At 58.9% G+C, this 18,474-nt stretch overlaps 2 protein-coding genes across 3 annotated transcripts; one reads left to right on the top strand and one right to left on the bottom strand.

Annotated features, from left to right (window-relative positions):
• The first annotated feature begins 95 nt into the window (after positions 1-95).
• LOC138823535 (dynein axonemal assembly factor 1-like) lies at positions 96-11,761 on the top strand. Of its 2 annotated transcripts, none has more exons than XM_070016915.1 (12): positions 96-396; positions 2,205-2,340; positions 3,402-3,493; positions 4,365-4,586; positions 4,684-4,850; positions 5,909-6,030; positions 7,472-7,638; positions 8,944-9,183; positions 9,366-9,469; positions 10,155-10,208; positions 10,630-10,951; positions 11,461-11,761. In XM_070016915.1, the coding sequence occupies exons 1-12, from the start codon at positions 201-203 to the stop codon at positions 11,547-11,549; spliced, it is 1,911 nt and encodes a 636-aa protein (XP_069873016.1). In that variant the 5' UTR covers positions 96-200; the 3' UTR covers positions 11,550-11,761. The 2 variants fall into 2 exon arrangements, with proteins under 2 accessions (XP_069873016.1, XP_069873015.1); XM_070016914.1 differs by having other exon boundaries at positions 10,627-10,951.
• Positions 11,731-18,096, bottom strand: LOC138823534 (TATA box-binding protein-associated factor, RNA polymerase I, subunit C-like). The gene is made up of 16 exons (XM_070016913.1): positions 18,000-18,096; positions 16,992-17,173; positions 16,610-16,748; positions 16,069-16,150; positions 15,847-15,944; positions 15,659-15,748; positions 15,502-15,575; positions 14,704-14,942; positions 14,507-14,623; positions 14,308-14,425; positions 14,157-14,228; positions 13,927-14,062; positions 13,697-13,840; positions 13,146-13,320; positions 12,932-13,069; positions 11,731-12,854 (listed from the first exon to the last, which is right to left on the bottom strand). Exons 3-16 carry the CDS (start codon positions 16,745-16,747, stop codon positions 11,989-11,991), a joined length of 2,487 nt encoding a protein of 828 aa, XP_069873014.1. The 5' UTR covers position 16,748; positions 16,992-17,173; positions 18,000-18,096; the 3' UTR covers positions 11,731-11,988.
• Positions 18,097-18,474: the final 378 nt, after the last annotated feature.

The raw sequence follows: 18,474 nt of genomic DNA, 5'->3' as shown, positions 1-18,474 counted from the left end.
AGCCCACGTGACCCGCCCTACACGCCGAGGGGCGGAGCCCGCGCCAGGCCCGCCTCCGGGGTGGCGCAGTGCGCGTGCGCGGCGGTTACCCTGGCGACCCTGGGAAGCGTTGGGCTGCCGCAGAGCCGGCGCCGGCGTCGGAGCGGAAAGCGGGGCTCCTTGGGCAGGGCTGCGGGGCGCTCGGCGTGAGAGGCGTGGACATGCACCCCGAGGCCGCGGAGCCCGCCGCGGACGGCGCTCAGGGGCCCGGCGAGGAGGGGCCCCGAGCGCAGGAGCCTGGGGCGGACAGGCCCAGACTGGACAAGCCCCGAGTGGAGGAGTCCGCGGGCGACCACCCGGACCAGGGCGTCCGCGGGGAAGGTGCTGAGCGCAGCAGGCCCGGGGACGAGGCCGGGGGTGAGCGTCCCGCGCCGCGGCGGCGGCCCCCCGCAGCCAGGGCACGCGTCCGCTCCCGGCCATCCCCCGGGCCCCTCTCCCCACTGGAGCCAAACCAGCCACAGAACCGAGACCCGGCCCGGCGGGGCCTAGCCCTGGCCTAACCACCCCCCTCCCTCCTCCACCCCAACTTTGGTTTTGAGCCTTGCAGCTAAATTGCTCACCGCCTGACCCGGGTTGCTTGGGAGTGACTGGACCAAGACGTGGGCCTAGAACCTGAAGGCTGTGAGACTCAGCCTTCTTGTCTACCTGTGAGCAGGGATCATTGTATAGACATAGAGGGAGATCATTATAAAGTCTCTAGCCAGGCCGGGGGCTCACACCATCATCCCAGCTAGTCAGGAGGCTGAAATCTAGAGGGTTGCAGCTCAGGGCCTGGGCAAAAAATGTCCACAAGATTCCATCTCCATAAGAACCAGTAAAGTGCTGGGCTTGGAAGTAGGACACCAGTGGAAGAGAGCTGGTTATGAGCAAAAAAGTAGCAAGCAAAGGCTCTGAGTTCAAACCCTAGTGACACACACACACACACACACACACACACACACACACACACAGTTTGCAGCTTGTACTGGGTCACTAATAAATGGTAGCTCTTGTTATTAAAACAATCCGTCAGTCTTTTCACTGAGCACCCACTCCTTATTCTGCAAACGCCGGTCTGCTTGCTGTGTGACTGGGCGTTGTAGGCAGTGAGGTAGCAAGGACGTGTGACATAGCTCAGACTCATCCCATGACACTAGGACACACAGCCCTTAAAATTACATGCCTTAGCCTGGTGCCAGTGACTCATGTCTGTCATCCTAGCTACTCAGGAGGCTGAGATCTGAGGATCGCAGTTCAAAGCCAGCCCAGGCAAGAAAGTTTGTGAGACTCTTTACGTCCAATGAACCACCAGGAAATCCGAAGTGGTGCTGTGGCTCAAGTGGTAGAGTGCTCACCTTGAGCTGAAGAGCTAAGGGACAGTGCCCAGACTCAGAGTTCAAGACCCATGACTGACAAAAAAAAAAAAAAGAAAAAAAAAGTTACATGCCTTTTGCCAGGCATCAGTGGCTCATACCCATAATAACAGCTAGTCAGGAAGCTGAGATCTGAGCATCAAAATTTAGAGTCAGCCCAGGTAGGAATATCTGTGAGACTCTTATCTCCAATTAAAACCACCAAAAATTCAGAAGTAGAGCTGTGGCTCAGGGGGTAGAGTGCCAGCCTTGAGCAAAAAGGCACTCAGGGACAGTGCCCAGGCCCAAAGTACAAGCCCAAGACAGAAAAAGAATGAACAGAAAATATAACAAATACCTATGCATTGCTACAAAGCTGAAATTGATGAACATTTTGTCTTATTTTTTTTAGCTAAGGAAATAAAACATTTCACATAAGGATGATGGTCACATTTCCACCCTTTTCTCCCCCCATCCCCTTTCTCAAGTAGATTTTGCACAGATTTTTAAAAAATCACTGCTTAGTACTCGTGTGCCCTAAGCAACATATTGCACTGGCTTGCATATTTAAAAATTCATATAAAAGGGATCTTGGTGTTTCTGACGAAGCTTGTTTGGTCAGTCCACATTTATTTGAGAACAGTTCATATACCAATCAATCAAGGACATTTTTTCTTAATGTAGTCTTTGCTAACGTTTTAAAAATGGCCCTTTATCAGACGATTTCTAGTGCTCCCTGCTAAAAGTGGACAGTTAGCAATCAAACTGAAAAGGGAGGGAACCTTTTGGGGGCCTTTGTTGATCTCGATAAAGAGAATCTCCTTGATTTTACAGATGTTAATGACCCTAAGGAAGTAGGTGTGGGTTCTTCCGACACAGAGTTCCAGAGCCAGAACCAGCCCCGTGGTGACAGCGGAGCCGACGCTCACCTTGCACACACACGAGATGACAGGGATGAGCGAGGACCCAGGTTTGTGGCATGCTGCCCATTCCCTGGGTGGAGGGCAGATGAGAGGGGGGGGATGGGGCTCCAGACGTTGGAGAGCTGAGTGGTGGGCTCGGTCTGTGGATCACGCACACCCCGTGCACTTCCAGCATCGCCTCTGCAGGGGGCAGTGTCGGCATTTTTATTAGAACATAACCAGCAGTTTTTAAGAATGCTGAATGTAGCAATGGCAGACGAGGCTCTGAAAATGTGCCAAAAAGAAGGGGGAGTGGGTGCAAAAGAGAAAGGGAGGAGGAATGAAAATAGATGCCCAACATATCAGAGGGTGTAGAGGTTTCAATGTAAGTGGGCATAGTCCTGGACCCTAGCGGCTCACATCTCTAATCTTAGTTACTGAAGGAGGCTGAGAGCTGAGGATAAAGGTTCAAAGCCAGCCCAGCAGAAAATCCTGTGAGACCCTTACCTCCAATTAACCAGAAAAAAGGATAGAAGTGGATCTGGTGGCTCATCTGGTAGATAGCCAGAATGGAGCAGAAAAGGCCAAGTAAGAGGGCGTGGCTGAGTTCAAGTCCCAGAACCTGCACAAAATACAAACATAAATTGATACATTAAAAAGCTTTGAAACTTATATTTCAGCTGGCAAGCTGAAATAAATGTTTGTTTTTTAAATTGTCATTGTAAGCTGGGCGCTGGTGGCTCACGCCTGCAATCCTAGCTATTCAGGAGGCTGACGCAGTTCAAAGCCAGCCCAGGCAGGAAAGTCCATGAGACCCTTATCTCCAATAAACCACTAGAAAACCTGGAATGGCACTGTGGCTCAAAGCAGTAGAGTGCTCACCTTGAGCTGAAGAGCTGAAGGACAGCGCCTAGACCCAGAATTCAAGCCCTACAACCGACAAAATAAAATAATAAAAAATGTCATTATAAAGGTGAGGTACAGAGGGGTTACAATTATAAAAGTCAGGTAAAAATACATTCACCCCCTTTGCTCCCTTCCTCCCTCCTTCCCTCCCATTTTTCCCCTCCCACCCATACCCACATGGTGAAATAAATTTTTTTTTGTTGTTTGTTTTCCACCTGAACAGAATGACTAAGAATTTCCTGCAAAAACTCTGCAAACAGCACAAGCTCTACCTGACACCTGCACTGAATGACACTCTGTATCTGCACTTCAAAGGTGAGAGCATGGATTCAGAGGATTCATTATCTGCAGAGATCATCTTGTAGTTAAGTTAAACTGGCAGAGTATAGTGGACATCCATGAAAAAACACTCTTTTAGCCAGGCCTGGTGACTCACACCTGTAATCCCAACTACTCAGGAGGCTAAGATTGAGGATCACAGTTCAAAGCCAGCCCAGAAAGGAAAGTCCATGAGACTCTTATCTCCAATTAACCACCAAAAAGTTGAGAGGAGAGCTGTGGCTCAAGCAGTAGAGCACTAGCCTTGAGAGAAAAGGCTCAGGAACAATGCCCCAGGTCCTGAATTCAAGCCCCAGTACTAGCACATAGGAAAAAAAAAAAGGAAATTTTTGCCTAACAGTCATAAAGTTGCTGCTGGCTGTCTAGATAAAAAGGAAGCATGCTGTATTACTTTTTTGTATTCTAAGAACATAGGATTTTTTTATTATTTATTTTTATTGTGAAAATACTGTACAGAGGGGTTACAATTACATGGGCAAGATAATGAGTACATTTCTTATCAAGCATTGCAGCCTCCTCCTTTGTTTCCCCTTCCCATCCCTTTCCATCTTCCCCTCCCCCCTCCCGTCCCCCCCCCAAAGTTGTAAAGTTCGTTCTTCGACATAACAACTTGTACATCTCATTGTTGCAACAGGTCCTCCTGTATCCCTGTTTTAACGATTAGAACATAGGTTTTTCAAAGCTTCCTAACACCTGGCCTTGCTGGGTAGGATTTCAACATCAGAATCCCTATCATGGACAACAGCAACCATGCCTTGCCTCCCTTGCCTCCTCCCCACCCTTGCCCCCCTTCCCCCCCCCCCAGTCGACCGCGGGAGCTCAGTCACCTCACCGGCTCTCTCCCAAGGCTTTGACCGCATCGAGAACCTGGAAGAGTACACGGGCCTGCGCTGCCTCTGGCTGGAGTGTAACGGGATACGGAAAATCGAGAACCTGCAAGCCCAAACTGACCTGCGCTGCCTTTTCCTGCATGTGAACCTGCTCAGCAAGATCGAGAACCTGGAGTCCCTGCAGAAGCTGGACGCACTCAACCTCAGCAACAACCACATCAAGACCATCGAGAACCTCTGTAAGAGCGGCAGCAGGCACCTTCCAGACCTCAGCATCCACTCCCTCCTCTCCCCTGGGGCGGCTCCGGGGCTCACTCTCCCCACCCCTCCTTCCAGCCTGCCTCCCCGTGCTGAACACACTGCAGATGGCCCACAACCACCTGGAGACAGTGGACGACATTCGCCACCTGAAGGACTGCAGGAAACTTTGTGTCCTCGACCTTTCCCACAACAGGCTGAGCGACCCGGAGATCCTGAGCGTCCTTGAGACCATGCCCAATTTGGTAAACAGAACAAAAAATCACCACAGAACCACGTGTGTGTGTGTGTGTGTGTGTGTGTGTGTGTGTGTATGTGTGTGTGTGTGTGTGTGTGTGTGTGTGTGTGTGTGTGTGTGTGTGTGTGTGTTACCAGGGCTTGAACTCAGGGCCTGTCCATTGGCTTTTCTACTTAAGGCTGGCACTCTGCCACTTGAGCCACAACTCCACTTCCTGATCTTTGGTGGTTAATTAGAAATGAGTCTCACAGATTTTCCTGCCCAGGCTGGCACCAAACAACAATCCTCCGATCTCAGCCTCCTGTGTGGCTAGGATTACAGGCGTGAGCCACCGTGCCTGGCTCTGTGTGCCTTTTGAGGCAGAAGGGGAGCTTACAGCATTTGAAAATAGTCCACTGCTGTCCTGACCTTTGGGGCACCTGCAAGCCCAGCGAGAAGGGCCCAGTCCAGGGAGGCTCACGGGAAATAGGGGCTGCATTTCCCTCCTGTCTATAACTTTTTATCTATGTGCACAAGCTTCCTTGAAAGGACATGCCGACTGGACAGGAAAGAACCTCAGTTACACAGCGATGCAGGGCCAGAAGAGCAATTGGGCAGCAAACTAGTTTGAGCTGCACTTGGCAAAGCCTCAGGGAATGTTTTTCCAATACTTCTCTGGAAGGGGACACCAAGCTGGAAAGTTCCAGTTGAAGGGAGGGTCACCCCACCCAATCAACTGCACCAGAAGCAATGAAAAGCATTGCTCCGATTCTTGCGCTTGGATGTGATACTCACACCTCCATTTTTCTCAAGGAAGCACATTGTATTCTGAGGGTATTCACTTTGGGGCCTGGTGTGGTGGCGTACCCCTCTGATCCCAGCTACACGGAGGCAATGGAAGGAGGACTCACAGTCTGAGACCAGCCCTGGGCAAAAGCACAAGACCCTATCTGAAAAATAATGAAAGCAAAGAGGGGTGTGGCTGAAGGGCTGGAGTGCCTGTCTAGGTGAGACCCTGAGTTCAAACCCCAGTGCCACCCCCCAAAAAGCAAAGCATCATGTTGGCGCTGCCTGTCTGCTCCACAGCGCGTGCTGAACTTGATGGGAAACACAGTCATCCGACAGATCCCTTACTACCGCAGGACCGTCACCATCCGGCTGAAGCAGCTCACGTACCTGGATGACAGACCCGTGTTTCCCAAGGACAGGTGAGAAGAGCACTTCTCATTAGCCTTCAACAGTGTTTGAGCACTGAGTGCCTGTGGCTCACGCCTGAAAATGCTGGCAACTCAGGAGGCTGAGATCTGAGGAACCTGTTTCCAACACAGTCTGGGCAGGAAAGCCCATGGGACTCTTATCTCCAATTAACCACTAAAAGGCCATAGTGAAGGTGTGGCTCAAATGGTAGAGCAGCAGCCTCAAGAACATGAAGCCTTGGCTGAGTTCAAACCAACATACTGGCACAATAAAATAAACCAGGGTTCCAATTTTTTCCACATCCTCATCAAACTTAATTTCCTCCTCCCCGCTCTCCCTTCCCTTTGACCTCACTATGTAGCCCAGGATGGGGGATTTCAGGTATGCCCAGTTCATCTACCTTTTTTTTTTTTTAAAGTCAGTTGTGGGGCTTGAACTCTGGGCCTGGGCTGTCCCTCAGCTCTTCAGCTCAAGGAGAGTGCTCTACCACTCAAACCACAGCACCACTTTCAGTTTTCTGGTAGTTCATTGGAGATAAGAGTCTCATGGACTTTCCTTCCCAGGCTGGCTTTTTATTGTGATCCTCAGATCTCAGCCTCCTGAGTAGGATTACAGGCATGAACCACCAGCACCCGGCTCATCTACTTTCCTACAGAATGTGACCCATTACAGTTGTGATTTGCACTTACCTAGAAGCTAATACATAATAGCTTCCTCTCACGTAATTGCTGGCAATCTGTCTGTGCTTTGAGAAAATCAATTCCATTTCTTTGCTCATAAAAAGATAACCAGAAGCTGGGCACTGGTGGCACACGCCTGTAACCCTAGCTACTCAGGTGGCTGAGATCTGAGGATCACAGTTCAAAGCCAACCCAAGCAGGAAAGTGAGAGACAATTATCTCCAATAAATTACTCAGAAAAAGCCAGAAGTGGTGCTGTGGCTCAAGTGGGAGAGTGCTAACCTTGAGCAAAAGCAGCTCAGGGACAGCGCCAAGGCCCTGAGTTCAAGTCCCAGGAGAGGGAGAGGGGGGGAGGAAGGAAGGGAGGAAGGGAGGAAGGAAGGGAGGGAGGAAGGAAGGAAGGAAGAAGGGGGAAGGGAGGGAGGGAAAAGACTAGACTTTTCAAATAGTTGTTTTGGGTCATCAGAGAAAGAGAGCAGGCTTCTTTCAGTATAGTAGTGCGTTTCAGTCTCCCCCATGTTGTTCTGTGGCCCAACACCTTATTTCTGTTCATGGGTATATGATATTCCATTGTCAGGAGCCGCTGGATCCACTTAGCCACTCACCTATTGAAGGGCTTTGACCAATGAGAATAAAACTGCCCCGAGCACGCACGAGCAGGCGGTGTGGGCAGCGGCCATGAGCAAGTCTGTTGAGACAGCCCGTGCTTGGCGTGTGCCCCTCGCTGCTGAGAGCTCATCCCCATGTCTGGGTCTCCCCTCCTCCTCCACAGGGCTTGCGCCGAGGCCTGGGCCCGGGGTGGGCTAGCAGCCGAGAAGGAGGAAAGGCGGCAGTGGGAGACAAGGGAGCGCAAGAAGATCCTGGACAGCCTGGAGGCCTTGGCCATGATCAAGCGCCGGTCTGAGGAGCGGCGAAGGGAGAAGGCAGGCCAGGAGAGAGGTGCGTGCTCCAGGGGGACACCCCTGAGCTGCCGGTGAAGCCACAGCCTTTTGTCTCTGGGACTTTTTTTTTTTTTTTTTTTTTTTGTCTGTCGTGGGGCTTGAACTCTGGGCCTGGGCGTTGTCCCTTAGCTCTTCAGCTCAAGGCGAGCGCTCTACCACTTGAGCTACAGTGCCACTTCCAGTTTTCTGGTGGTTTTATTGGAGATAGGAGTCTCACGGTCTCTCCTGCCCGGGCTGGCTTTGAACCGCGATCCTCAGATCTCAGCCTCCTGAGTAGCTAGGATTACAGGCGTGAGCCACCAGCACCCGGCTCTGGGACGTTTTGAGCATGTGTTCACTCACCTGTGGCTCGGCCTCCAACAATTATGTGTAAATTTCAGACCGATTCTAGAGCTGGGTGTGTTGGCTCACACCTGTAAACCCTGCTACTCAGGAGGTGGCATTTGGGAGGATGGAGGTTCAAGGCCAGTCCAGGCACAAAGTTAGAGACCTCCATCTCAATCAGTAACCTAGCATTGTGGTCCATCCTGTGGTTCTGTGCGGGTGGCCACAGGAAAGAGCAGCACAGTCCCTTTCCAGCTGGGGGGGGGGTGCATGCCAGTGGGGGGGCTGAGGCAGGGGAATCACACGTTCAAGGCCAGCCTGGGTTGCAATTTGAGACAAAGAGCATACCATGCACTGGAACAAGAGTTCTTCCTGGCATTTCCCTCCTCGCTGTGTTTGACTGTAACAAAAGACTTTTCATATTCAAAAATGGCAAAATCCCCCGCCTGACCAAAAAGTGGCAAAATTATGTTGCTTTCTACCTACTTGAATGACCATACCATGAAGAGAAGACATTTTCCTGGTGGGTGGGCATGTTTTTTTTAATGTTTTGGAAAACTCATGTTTTCAGGAAAGCTGAAAGAACAGTGAAGTGGTGACTATTAATACCATTGAGATGGGGTGGCTTTAAGCATCTTGCCATACATCTGCCCCCACCACATACTTTCCTCCTGAGTCAGTTGTTTTTCTTTAGGGCAAGGTCTCACCCCGTAGCCCAGGCTCCTCTGGAACTCAAAATCCTCTTTCCTCTGCCTCTGAGTGCTGGGATTACAGGGGTATGCTACCGTGCCTGGCTTTCCAGCTTTGTGCCCTTTAAAAAGTGTGGCATCTCCTAAACGACCTCGGGCTCGGCTCCTCCAAGCCACGCTCTGGTCAGTGGGTTCTGGAGGGCCCTTCCCGTGGGCACGAAGGGGAGGAGGCCCGCCGCCCTGCATTCCCATAGACCCTCAACGCGCACCCATGGACCTGCCCTGTCCAGGGGAGAAGCCACAGCCACAAGGTGCGGAGAGTGAGCCTGCCAGCGAGGAAGGGCCGCCAGCGCCCCCCGCGGACGCAGAAACGCAGCGGAAAGTAGAGTTGTTGGTTAACGAAAGCTTTGAGGCCAAGGACGAGCTGTTTCCAGAAAAGTCGGGTGGAGAAGAGGAGCTGCCCATGGAGGCAAACAGAGAGAGAGAAGAGCCAGCGCAGGCCCTGGCCCCTGGGGGAGCTGCACCCCACGGTAACGCAGCTGACTGCTGGAGGACCCTCTGCCCTAGAGTTCCGAGCCCACGGCAGTGATGCCCACCCCCAGGCCAGCCTAGGGAGGGAGGCGGCTTCTGGTGCTTTCTGTGGCTTGTCACGGGCTGCCCATTTGCCTGGGGAAAGCAAGCGCAGGAGTAGTGACCCATCCTTGTTCCGCAGAGTCCCCCAGCCCGGGGTCAGCGGCTGACGGCGGCTTAGCTGTGGCGTCTGGTGAGGATTTAGAACCTGTGGCCCTGGAGACCAAGGAGAAGCTCTTCATCGATGTAGGTGGAGGCCCAAGCTTGGGGGGCACCGGCGCGCAGCTGGCAGCGCAGGGATGGGGTCCACACCCCGTGTCCTTGCCACCACAGGGTGGCCCGGGCTAGCGGTCTGCACCCCCGAGGGGCGGGGCTGTGCACACTCAGGTGCGGGCAGCGGGCCTCGGGGCCCGGGGCAGGTCCACCATCACCAGAGGCCTCTCTGCAAAGCCCTTGCAGCCCGCTAATGGCCACAGCCCGGGAGTGGCCGTTCCTGACTGCCTTTCCCCGGGGGTGCTGAGTGAGCGCTGGCCTTCAGCCTCGGAGTCTAGCCATTTCCCAGGGGAAAAGGTGCTCTGGGGACAGGCCAGGGCACAGGACTTGGGCAGGGCGGCTGCTGCCCCCTCTGCTTGGCCCCAGGCCACATCCTGGCTCATTTCTAATGCCACACTTCGCATTGTCACCTGGCTCAGTGCCGGGTGGCCTACGTGTTTGGTTGTGTATATGCATTCTTATGTTTACACATAGCTAGACAATTCCAAACTAAGTCCTGTTGGTTCTGGGCTCTGTGAACATACCAGGGCTGCTGCTGGGAGGCCGGGGTGGGGAGATGCTCCACAGTTTGGGTGACCGGTGGTGTCTCCAGACTTGGCCATACAGAAGGCGGACGCTTCTTGCCTCCCTGGTGACGCGTGCGCATTGGCTCTTTCAGGACCTGCCTGACTTGGAGGACGTTGACGGAACTGATGCGTCTCTGGAGGAGCAGGTGAGGCTGCCCGCGCTCTGCCACGCTCAGCCTTGATTGCGTTGGTTCTCATCTACAAAGCACATTCCTCTTGGAGATAAATGTCCTTGTGCCCCAGCCTTCCTGGAGGTGGCGCTGCCCTGCTCTCAAGGCCCTGGCAGACACTGGCTTTCTCCCACTTATCTTCCTGCTGACTTGTCGCAGCTGTGCCTGCACCTGAGCCGTGCACTGGCTGAATTATGTGTGGACAGAGGGGAGGGCGAGGGGTGAGGCCCACCCCTCAAAGCAAGCCCAGGTGGCCAGGGCTCCCGGGGAGCTGTGGTACAGGGGCAGCAGGTGGGCAGACGCTCAGTTGGCAAGGCCACCCTGTGGTGTGGGGGAGAGGGTAGGTACCCCGGGTGACTGGTGCAGATGGAACTTGCTCAGTTTTTGTCCCCAGCAGGAATCTTGTCCAAAGATCGAGGCCATCTCAAGCTTGAGTGACGATGATGCCGACAGTGACCCTGAGCTGAACCACACCCACACGGGCACCCTGACGGGCATCTTCACCCTCTCTAAGGACCCCTCCAAGAAGACCCGGCAGCCTTTTGCAGGCATATTTAAGGAAGGGACAAGTGAGCAGACGCAAAGGCAGACCACAGCAGCCCTGGGGCCACTCATTCAGGAGCTCAGTGACCCTGAGCCCGCAGGCCAGCTGCCCCTACCCTGCACGACAGACCCTGCACCTGCCCCTTCCCAAGAGGCTGGGGACAGTCACCCACCAGGTAACATGCCTGTACCCCAAACCTGGGGGCCATCCACCCTGGAACAAGATCCGGGGGTAGAGGGATGAGGACGGTGGGTGACAATGAACCTCAGCCTGGAGCTCTGGTTCATGACTCAGGACAACTCCCAGGCTCATGGGTCAGCTGCCACTTGTGGGGTGTAGCCTGGGCTGAGCCTCCAGCTGCCTGGTGGCCACAGAGCCCAGCAAGTCCCAGGCTAAGAAACGGGCTTTCACATCATCCTTGGCTTTTCTGGCCTGGGACAAGGCTGAGGTGCTGGCTGAGGTGTAGCTGCAGGTGGAGAAGGGGGGAGCTGTAGGGGGTGAGCTGCAGGTGGGGAGGGGAGAGGAGGGAGCTGCAGGTGGGCAGCAGCATGGGGAAGGGGAGGGAGCTGCAGGTAGGCAGCAGCATGGGGAAGGGGAGGGAGCTGCAGGTGGGCAGCAGCATGGGGAAGGGGGAGGGCGCGCTGCGGGGCAGTGAGCACCCTTCTCTTCCTCTTGTGTCTTCAGGTGACAAAATGGAAAAGCATGAGGTATGGTCTGTGGCAAAGCCCAGCATGGAGACAGGCCGAGAGGACATTGAGTTTGGCTTGGACTGAAGCCAAGGTGGCCCTCACCATCAAACTGGCAGGGGCAGGGAGTGGGCAGGGGCTACCCCTTCCTCCCAAAGGGTGGCCACGGAGCCCACTCTGAAGGCTGGGCTGTGAGAGGTTCCCCCGCCCCCCATGTGGGACCCCAGGTTCCCTGTACACAAGCAGCATGGCTAGTGCAGTCACGCGATGTGATTATAAACTTCTTGTTAGCAGTGTCACAGGGCTGGTGTGCACCGATCACGTGCCTTTCCTGCTAGGCCGGGACCATGCGACCCAAAGGGGCAGAGAGGTCGTGGGCAGTGTGGAGCACTGCAGGGGTGTCCACAGTGGGCCCTGAGAAGCTGGGGTGAACTGAGCAGATGGTCCCCCCATTCCCACCAGACACCAGTGCCCCCCAGCCCAACTGCTGCCTGCGGGCTCCCCAGGGAGGCAGCCTCCCTGGCCCTCAGAATCCCATGCGCGGCTTCTTCCGGGGAGGCTGGGAGCTGGTGAGGCCAGGCGTCTGCTGCGAGAGGGGCACCGTGGCTTGTTTGGGGGTGTCCTCAGGTGGCAGCCTGGCCACCTGGTCCCGGAGGGGCTGCCGCCGCTCCAACGGGGCGCGGGGTAACCAGGGTCCCGACAAGGATGCCTGGGAGGGTGGCGTCACTGGGGGCCGTGGCGTGGCCTCCGAGGGGCTCGGGGTGGGGCCGCCGGGGCTGTCCGGGCGGTCTGTGCAGCTGCTCTGTGAGAAGGTGCTGGACAGCTGAGTCCGGCGCTTGGCCCGCTTGGCCTGTTTCTTGGGCCCTGAAATCTTGTCCTGCTGTCTCCCCCACCAGGCAGCACCCTGGCCTTCCCAGGCCTCCCCCAGACGCTTGGTGAGCTGGTCCTGAGGGCCTGGCTGGGGGCCGGGGGGTGGTTCTGCAGCAGGGAGGGGGCCCAGGTCCCCGCGCCGCAGCAGCCGCCCCTTGGCCATGGCTGCCCGCAGGCACTCCGTGGTCTTCCCTGCGCTCTGCTGCAGTTCCAGGCGGCCCAGCAGGTGGCGGTGGGAAAAGGTGGGTGCAGTCCACGTACGGGGTGCACGGGGTACCTGCAGCAGGGCCTCCAGCCACCGGCTGCAGTGGGCAGTGGCCTGGGCGTCCCAGGACGGTGTGGGCGCATGGTCCTGAGGGGGAAGGCGGCGGGGCCCCGGGCTGCCTGGAGCCCCCTCATGGCGGAGGCTGCAGGCCGTCTGCAGGCGGAGGTGTTGGTAGAAGATGTCCCCGGCGGCCGAGAGCTGGAAGACTGACAGGATGGGCGTGGAGCCACAGGGTGGTGGGATGGTGGCAGACAGGCCTGGAGGGAGAACATGGTGATGGGCAAGGCTGGCACCTCCCTTCCCGTAGCCGCTGACCCTCTCCCTGCCCGGCTACCTATAGTTGGAGCTTCCAGGCGCTCTTGTAGCTGCTGATGGCTCTTGGGCTCCAGCAGGGGAAAGGCAGACAGGGAGTCGGTGCAGGAGGGCAGGGACTGCGGGTGTGCGGCCAGCCTGGGCGGGGAGGTCCCGTCTCCTGGAGGAAGGAGTCAGCCAGGCCTGGGGACCCCCCGCCCCGCAGGCTCGCCGCGCCCCCGGCCGGCCCAACCCACCTGTGATGGGCAGCAGCTGCAGCTGCCCCCCCTGGCCCCCCAGAAGCAGGGGCTGCGGGCAGCTGGGGCCAGGAGGAGGCAGCAGGCGGGCCAGCAGGGGCGGGGAGGCCAGGCCGTGGTCCCATTTCATCATCGGCACCAGGGGGAGGCGCTCGTCCACCAGGTAGAGGGAGAACTGGGGCGGGAAGGAAGCAGGACTGACATCTGGAGAGGGCCCGCGGAGGCCTGCCGGACCACCAGGCTCTCGGGGCACGTGGGAACCCAGCAGCAGCGCTCCGCCCAGCCTGGGGACCACCCCGGGCGAGCCGCTGGCACAACTGGAGACATTCTTAGAAGACTACACAGGGTCCCACCCGGAAACCTGCCCCCAGCCAGGACCCCGCAGGGGAGGACAGACGCGTGCCTCAGCAGGAGCCACCTGCCCCGCACAGGCGCCCAGCTCGGCCCCCGCCTGGACGCCCACTCATCTCCAGACAGCAATTCACGTGCTGCGCAGAGGCCGAGGCCGTGGGCAGCTCAGGTGTCTGAGGACGGGGTGGAGGTGTGCTCACCTGGGTGCAGACGAGGTGCAGCGTGGGCGGGAGAGACCCGCCGTCCGTCTGGCCCAGGTACTGGACGAGCAGCACACGTTCCCCTTTCTGGCAGGAAGCCTCTGCCCCCGCTCGGAAAAGCATCAGCCCGCAGCCCGGGGGTGCCTAGGGAGGACACGGGGTCAGAGCTCCCCTCCCCCCACCGTGTAGGGGTCGGAGCCTGGGGGGGGGGCACCTCCACCTATGCCCACCTGTGTGTCGATCATCTTCACACCGGTGCGGTCACCCACGGTGAGCACCCGAGGGTGGGCCGTGAAGTCTGCCCAGCGCCAGGGCGAGAGGTCCCGGAACACGAGCGTGTCCGAGTCCTTGTAGATCTGCTGTAGCCTAAGGGAGAAGGCAGATGTGGGCACCAAGGCGGGACACGGAGGCCAGGCCCGGGTGAGCGCGGGTGGCATGCTTATGGGGAGAGGGGCAGTACCCGTCCTGGGGCGTCCAGAGGCACACGGCTCCGGAGCGGCTGCACACGGCCAGCTCCCCCGGCAGGTGGGGGCTGTGGGCACAGGAAAGCGTGAGGCGGATGTGGGGGGGGGGGCAGCCGGCCCTTCTCCCAGCCGCCTCCGGCCCCTCACCTGAGACTGACCCCGGTGGCACCCTTCTCCACCTGGACCACCTGCAAAGGGGCGGGCCGCCCCTGCCTGCCCACCTTCCACACGGCACAGTGGTAGTCGGAGCGGACAGCCAGCAGGGCTGCGGAGGAGAGGTGGGGGGGGTCAGGCTCCGGTCAGGCGGCAGGCTGGGTGGGGCAGAGGAGAGGTGCCAGGGCCTTACTTTCTCCCTGGACGGTGGAGGTGACAACCTGCCGAACAGGTCCCCGGAGCTGGATGCATCCAGGGTCCCCTAGGACCTGGGGGTCACCGGCGGAAGCCAAACTGACCTCCTGGAGATCTGAGCCTCTGGCTAAGGATCACACGGGCTCCCACCCCAGCTCCGGCCCTTCCCCTCCTCCAGCCAGTGAGAGAGGATACACAGCCTGTCCAGGGCGCCTCCGGTGGGGTAGACCAGCTGCCCGGTGTCCGCAGTCCTGCCAGGCAGCCAGGCCAAGGCACCCCCGGTGAAGGCCTCGTCCAGCATCAGCTGCTCCCACTTCAGGGCCAGCTCCTCCCGCAGCAGACGCCCCAGCAGGCTCGAGACCGTCCTGCTGAGGACGGGACCCCCGAGGATGGAGAAGCGGCGTTGCCGGTGGGTGAGGTAAGCCCAGGGACACCTGGGGGCAGGACGGCAGAGGATGATGCTGAGCAGCCACGGACAGGACACTGGCCAGCCTAGGGGGCCCAGGCTCGCAGTGTTTCTATCCACCCACAACCACCCGCCCTGTGCCCCACACCCGGAGCACACGTGTGAACCCTGCACAGAAACGGCAGGAAGATGGACGTGGGACCTCAGCCAAGCCTCCCCAAGTCCCTTCTGGGACCTCAGCCAAGCCTCAAGAGGAACAGCCTCTTCACTCGGAACCACAGGCCACCTTGCAGGCCCTTAAAACAGCCGTGCAGGAGTCAGGCCGGGTGGAGGGGAGCGCGTGATTGAACAGGAGACAGAGCCCCCCCCCCCCATTAACATTATCCAACACCTGGACGCAGCCACGCCTGAGATCCAGGAACAGGCTCCTGGAGTTGAGTATTTCTGGCACAGGGAAACCTAGCTCGTGACCACATGGGGTGGGGAGGCGGATGCGACAGAAACCTGGGTCACACTGCGGCCCCTTCCATATCCCCACCACCAGCGCCGCCTCGCCGCCATCCGGTCCTTCCTCCCTGGCCACTTGCCCCCAGGGTTGGTGTCCGCTGAGGTCCCGGACCAGGTTCTTCACGCTGACGACCGTCACCTTCTTGGAGCGGCTCTGCGAGGAGAGGCCTCGTCAGGACCCCGCGCCCCGGGCCTCCAAGTGAGGGAGCCTTTTCCTGGCCACTCCGGTCCACTCACCCGGTTTCCCTCCAGCTTGAAGTTCTCCAGCATCAGCTTCCCCAGCGGGGTGAAGGCCACGTCCCCATGATCCCACAGGAAGTGGCTGAGCTGTGGAGGGGAGGGGGACACAGGAAGTGACCCAGCTGCAGGGGGGCGGGCAGGTGCCAGGTCACTGAGCATGGCCAGAGCTCCGTGGCACCCCTCACCTGCTCAGTAATGTCCAGCACAGCCCGGGGCTGCCTCCGATAGGGGTTCGCGCCTCGGAAAAGGAGGTCACGGGCTGTCAGGCCAGGGTCCCAGGGGTCTAAGGAAGACGAAGTTAGGGGAGAGACTGGGAAGCCCCAGTGATGGCGGGAGTCTGGGGGTGTCTGGCTGGATGCCATTAGCAGGGCCAGAGGGAGGTGGGCAGGGAGGAAGCAGGCCGTTACCGGGACCGGGAGGCAGCAGGGGGACGGGTCCTGGCAGCGCCGGCTCCCACAGCAGGTCCTGGGCCGGGTGCAGTGCCCCACCCTAGGGAAACAAGCAGTCCAGCCCGGGCTGGTCAGGGCTGATCGTCACGCCTGCTCCCACCCCACCCAGCAACCCGCTAGCTGGTCCGAGTGTTAAGGTCCTTTTGCTGATGGGAGACTGCGGCATGGAAGGCGTCACTTGTCCCGGGGGACAGAGCCAGTAATAGAGAATAGCTGGGCAGATCATGGCTGCATTGCGTTTTAGAGCCAAAGAGTGAACCACCCAAATGTCCACCACCCAAGTGTCCTCCAGCAGATAAATGGAGGCCAGGCGCATCCACAGCGTGGGTATCATTCAGCCACAAAAAGGGATCAAGTACCAAACGAGAGAGAGCCTGAGCCAGAGGATGACAGGAAAGGTGGGCCTGGTTTCTGCCAAGTCACCCGTGTGGACACACACACTCCCAGGGGACCAGCCAGGGCCCCTCCGGAGCCGCCAGGGCCCTGGGGCCATCCTCACCTTGGAGCAGGGGAGAGGGGACTCCGGGAGGGTCAGGGCATCTCTCCAGCTGCACATGAACGACAAGTCGGGGATATCACTCATGCCAAGGGGGCCAGTCATGAAGAAGGCTGGGCGGAGGGGGCTGGGGAAGTCCATCCTGGAGAGCAAGCAGGGGCAGACATCGCCTCAACAAGGCTCCCGGGTTTCTTGGGATGCACAAGTGCCCAGAGGCATCCACGCGGAGGGAGGAAGAGCAGCAGACGGGCAGCCTGCCTGCTGGCCTAGCCTGGGTGAGCCACGGGGGGGAGGGAAGGGGAGGGGACGGGCACCCAGGAGCAGCATCTTAGAGATGGGCTCAGTCTGAAGCAGCGAGGGGAGGTGAACCCCCATGCACGCATACCTGGAAAGATGGCTCCAAACCCAGGGACCAGCAACTGTTGGAGAAGCGTGAGGAACAGCGAAACGTGGAAGGTAGGGGACGCAGGCAGCTGGGTGAGCGTGAGCTGCGCCACGCAAGACTATGGCTGGTGCCGGGGCCCAGCCTCGTCCACCTGTCCTCCCACTGTCAGGCTTGGTGCTTGGCTGTGTGTGGAATGAAAAGCTAAGTGAACACAAAGCTCTCCCGACTCGGGAAGAACCTACCAGCTCTCGTTGGTGAAACCCACAGCAGAAGGAAGTGTCCTGTTCTGGTGCTGAGGACAGATGGGATCCCCGGGCCCCCCACGCTAGCAAGGCGGTCTTTCTCAGCAAACCTTTCCCTACACCCCGACTGCATGTCATCAGTCCCCCTCCCGCCTCTGCACCACACACAGCCCAGCACACCAGCGACGGCCACTGAGTCCGGTGCGCGCCCCGGGGCTGCCCAGGACGCTCGGGCCTCCGCTAGCTACGAGCTCGCTGAGGATGGAGGCCGCGCGGATCCACTGAGCCCGGGCCCCCCTGGCCTGGCCTCTACCACGTTCTTTCGACATGGCTTTCCTGGCACCCACAGCAGCCAGCTCGGGGAAGGGCGCCTCGCAGCGACGCTGCGTCCCCGAGGGGCGAACGCGAGGACACCATCTCCGCGGCCCGGGCTCCAGCCACACGGACCTTCGTAGGGCGGCTTCCCACCCCAGGGCCTTTGCACCTCCTCGCTCCACTCGGAAGAGCCCAGCCCTCGCCGGGGGCCGGAGGCGCCTCTGCCGGCCTCGGGCGCTCCAGGACGCAGCTGTGCCCCCCCCCCCACGAAGGCGGCCCCCACGGCGCACAGACCCGGGCACCGACGCCCTCGGGCTCCGCGGCCTCGACCTCCCCCGCGGCTCCCCCCGCCCCGCCTGGGGTTCTCCCAGAGGCCTCCGCGGCGCAGACCTCGGGCCTCCCGAGGGGGCGGAGCCCGGCCGCGCGCCGTCCCGGGGTCGCGCGTGCTTACCGGAGAAGCGGCGCCCAGCAGGAGCCTCGCTGGCCCCGGAGAGCGGGGCGAGAGTCGCGGCGCCCGCCCAGGCGGCCTCCAGAGCGGCACTGACTCGTCTTCCGGGCCTGGCCGGAAGAGCTCCCTGGGCGGCAGGAAGTCCCGCCTCCCAGGCCAGCCCCTCCCGCGCCGCCCTCCAGCGCCCCCGTGCGGGCGGAGCTGGGTCTGCACGTCTGCGGCGCCACGCGTAGACCTGATGCACCCATGGCTGGCTCCCGGGCCTGACCGCCCCGGCGCCCTCCGGGGCGCCTGGCTCTGCTGCCCTGGGGTTTTGTACGTTTTAGGCTATGCCCAATGATCAGGGCTGATGGCGAGATGTCTTCGCGGGCTGTCAGTATGGTCTCCTCACCCTAGGAGGGGTCACACAGGTGTGGTCAGGGTGGACAGGCATGCTTTTCTGCGGAGAAGCTACACTCCCATGAAAACTCTTCTGAGA

Source organism: Dipodomys merriami, unplaced genomic scaffold, assembly GCF_024711535.1.
Source record: "Dipodomys merriami isolate MVZ:Mamm:240054 unplaced genomic scaffold, mDipMer1.0.p SCAF_120, whole genome shotgun sequence".
Lineage (NCBI taxonomy): Eukaryota > Metazoa > Chordata > Mammalia > Rodentia > Heteromyidae > Dipodomys > Dipodomys merriami.
The sequence above is the reverse complement of the archived record's forward strand: the minus strand, read 5'-3'. Positions and strand labels throughout refer to the sequence as shown.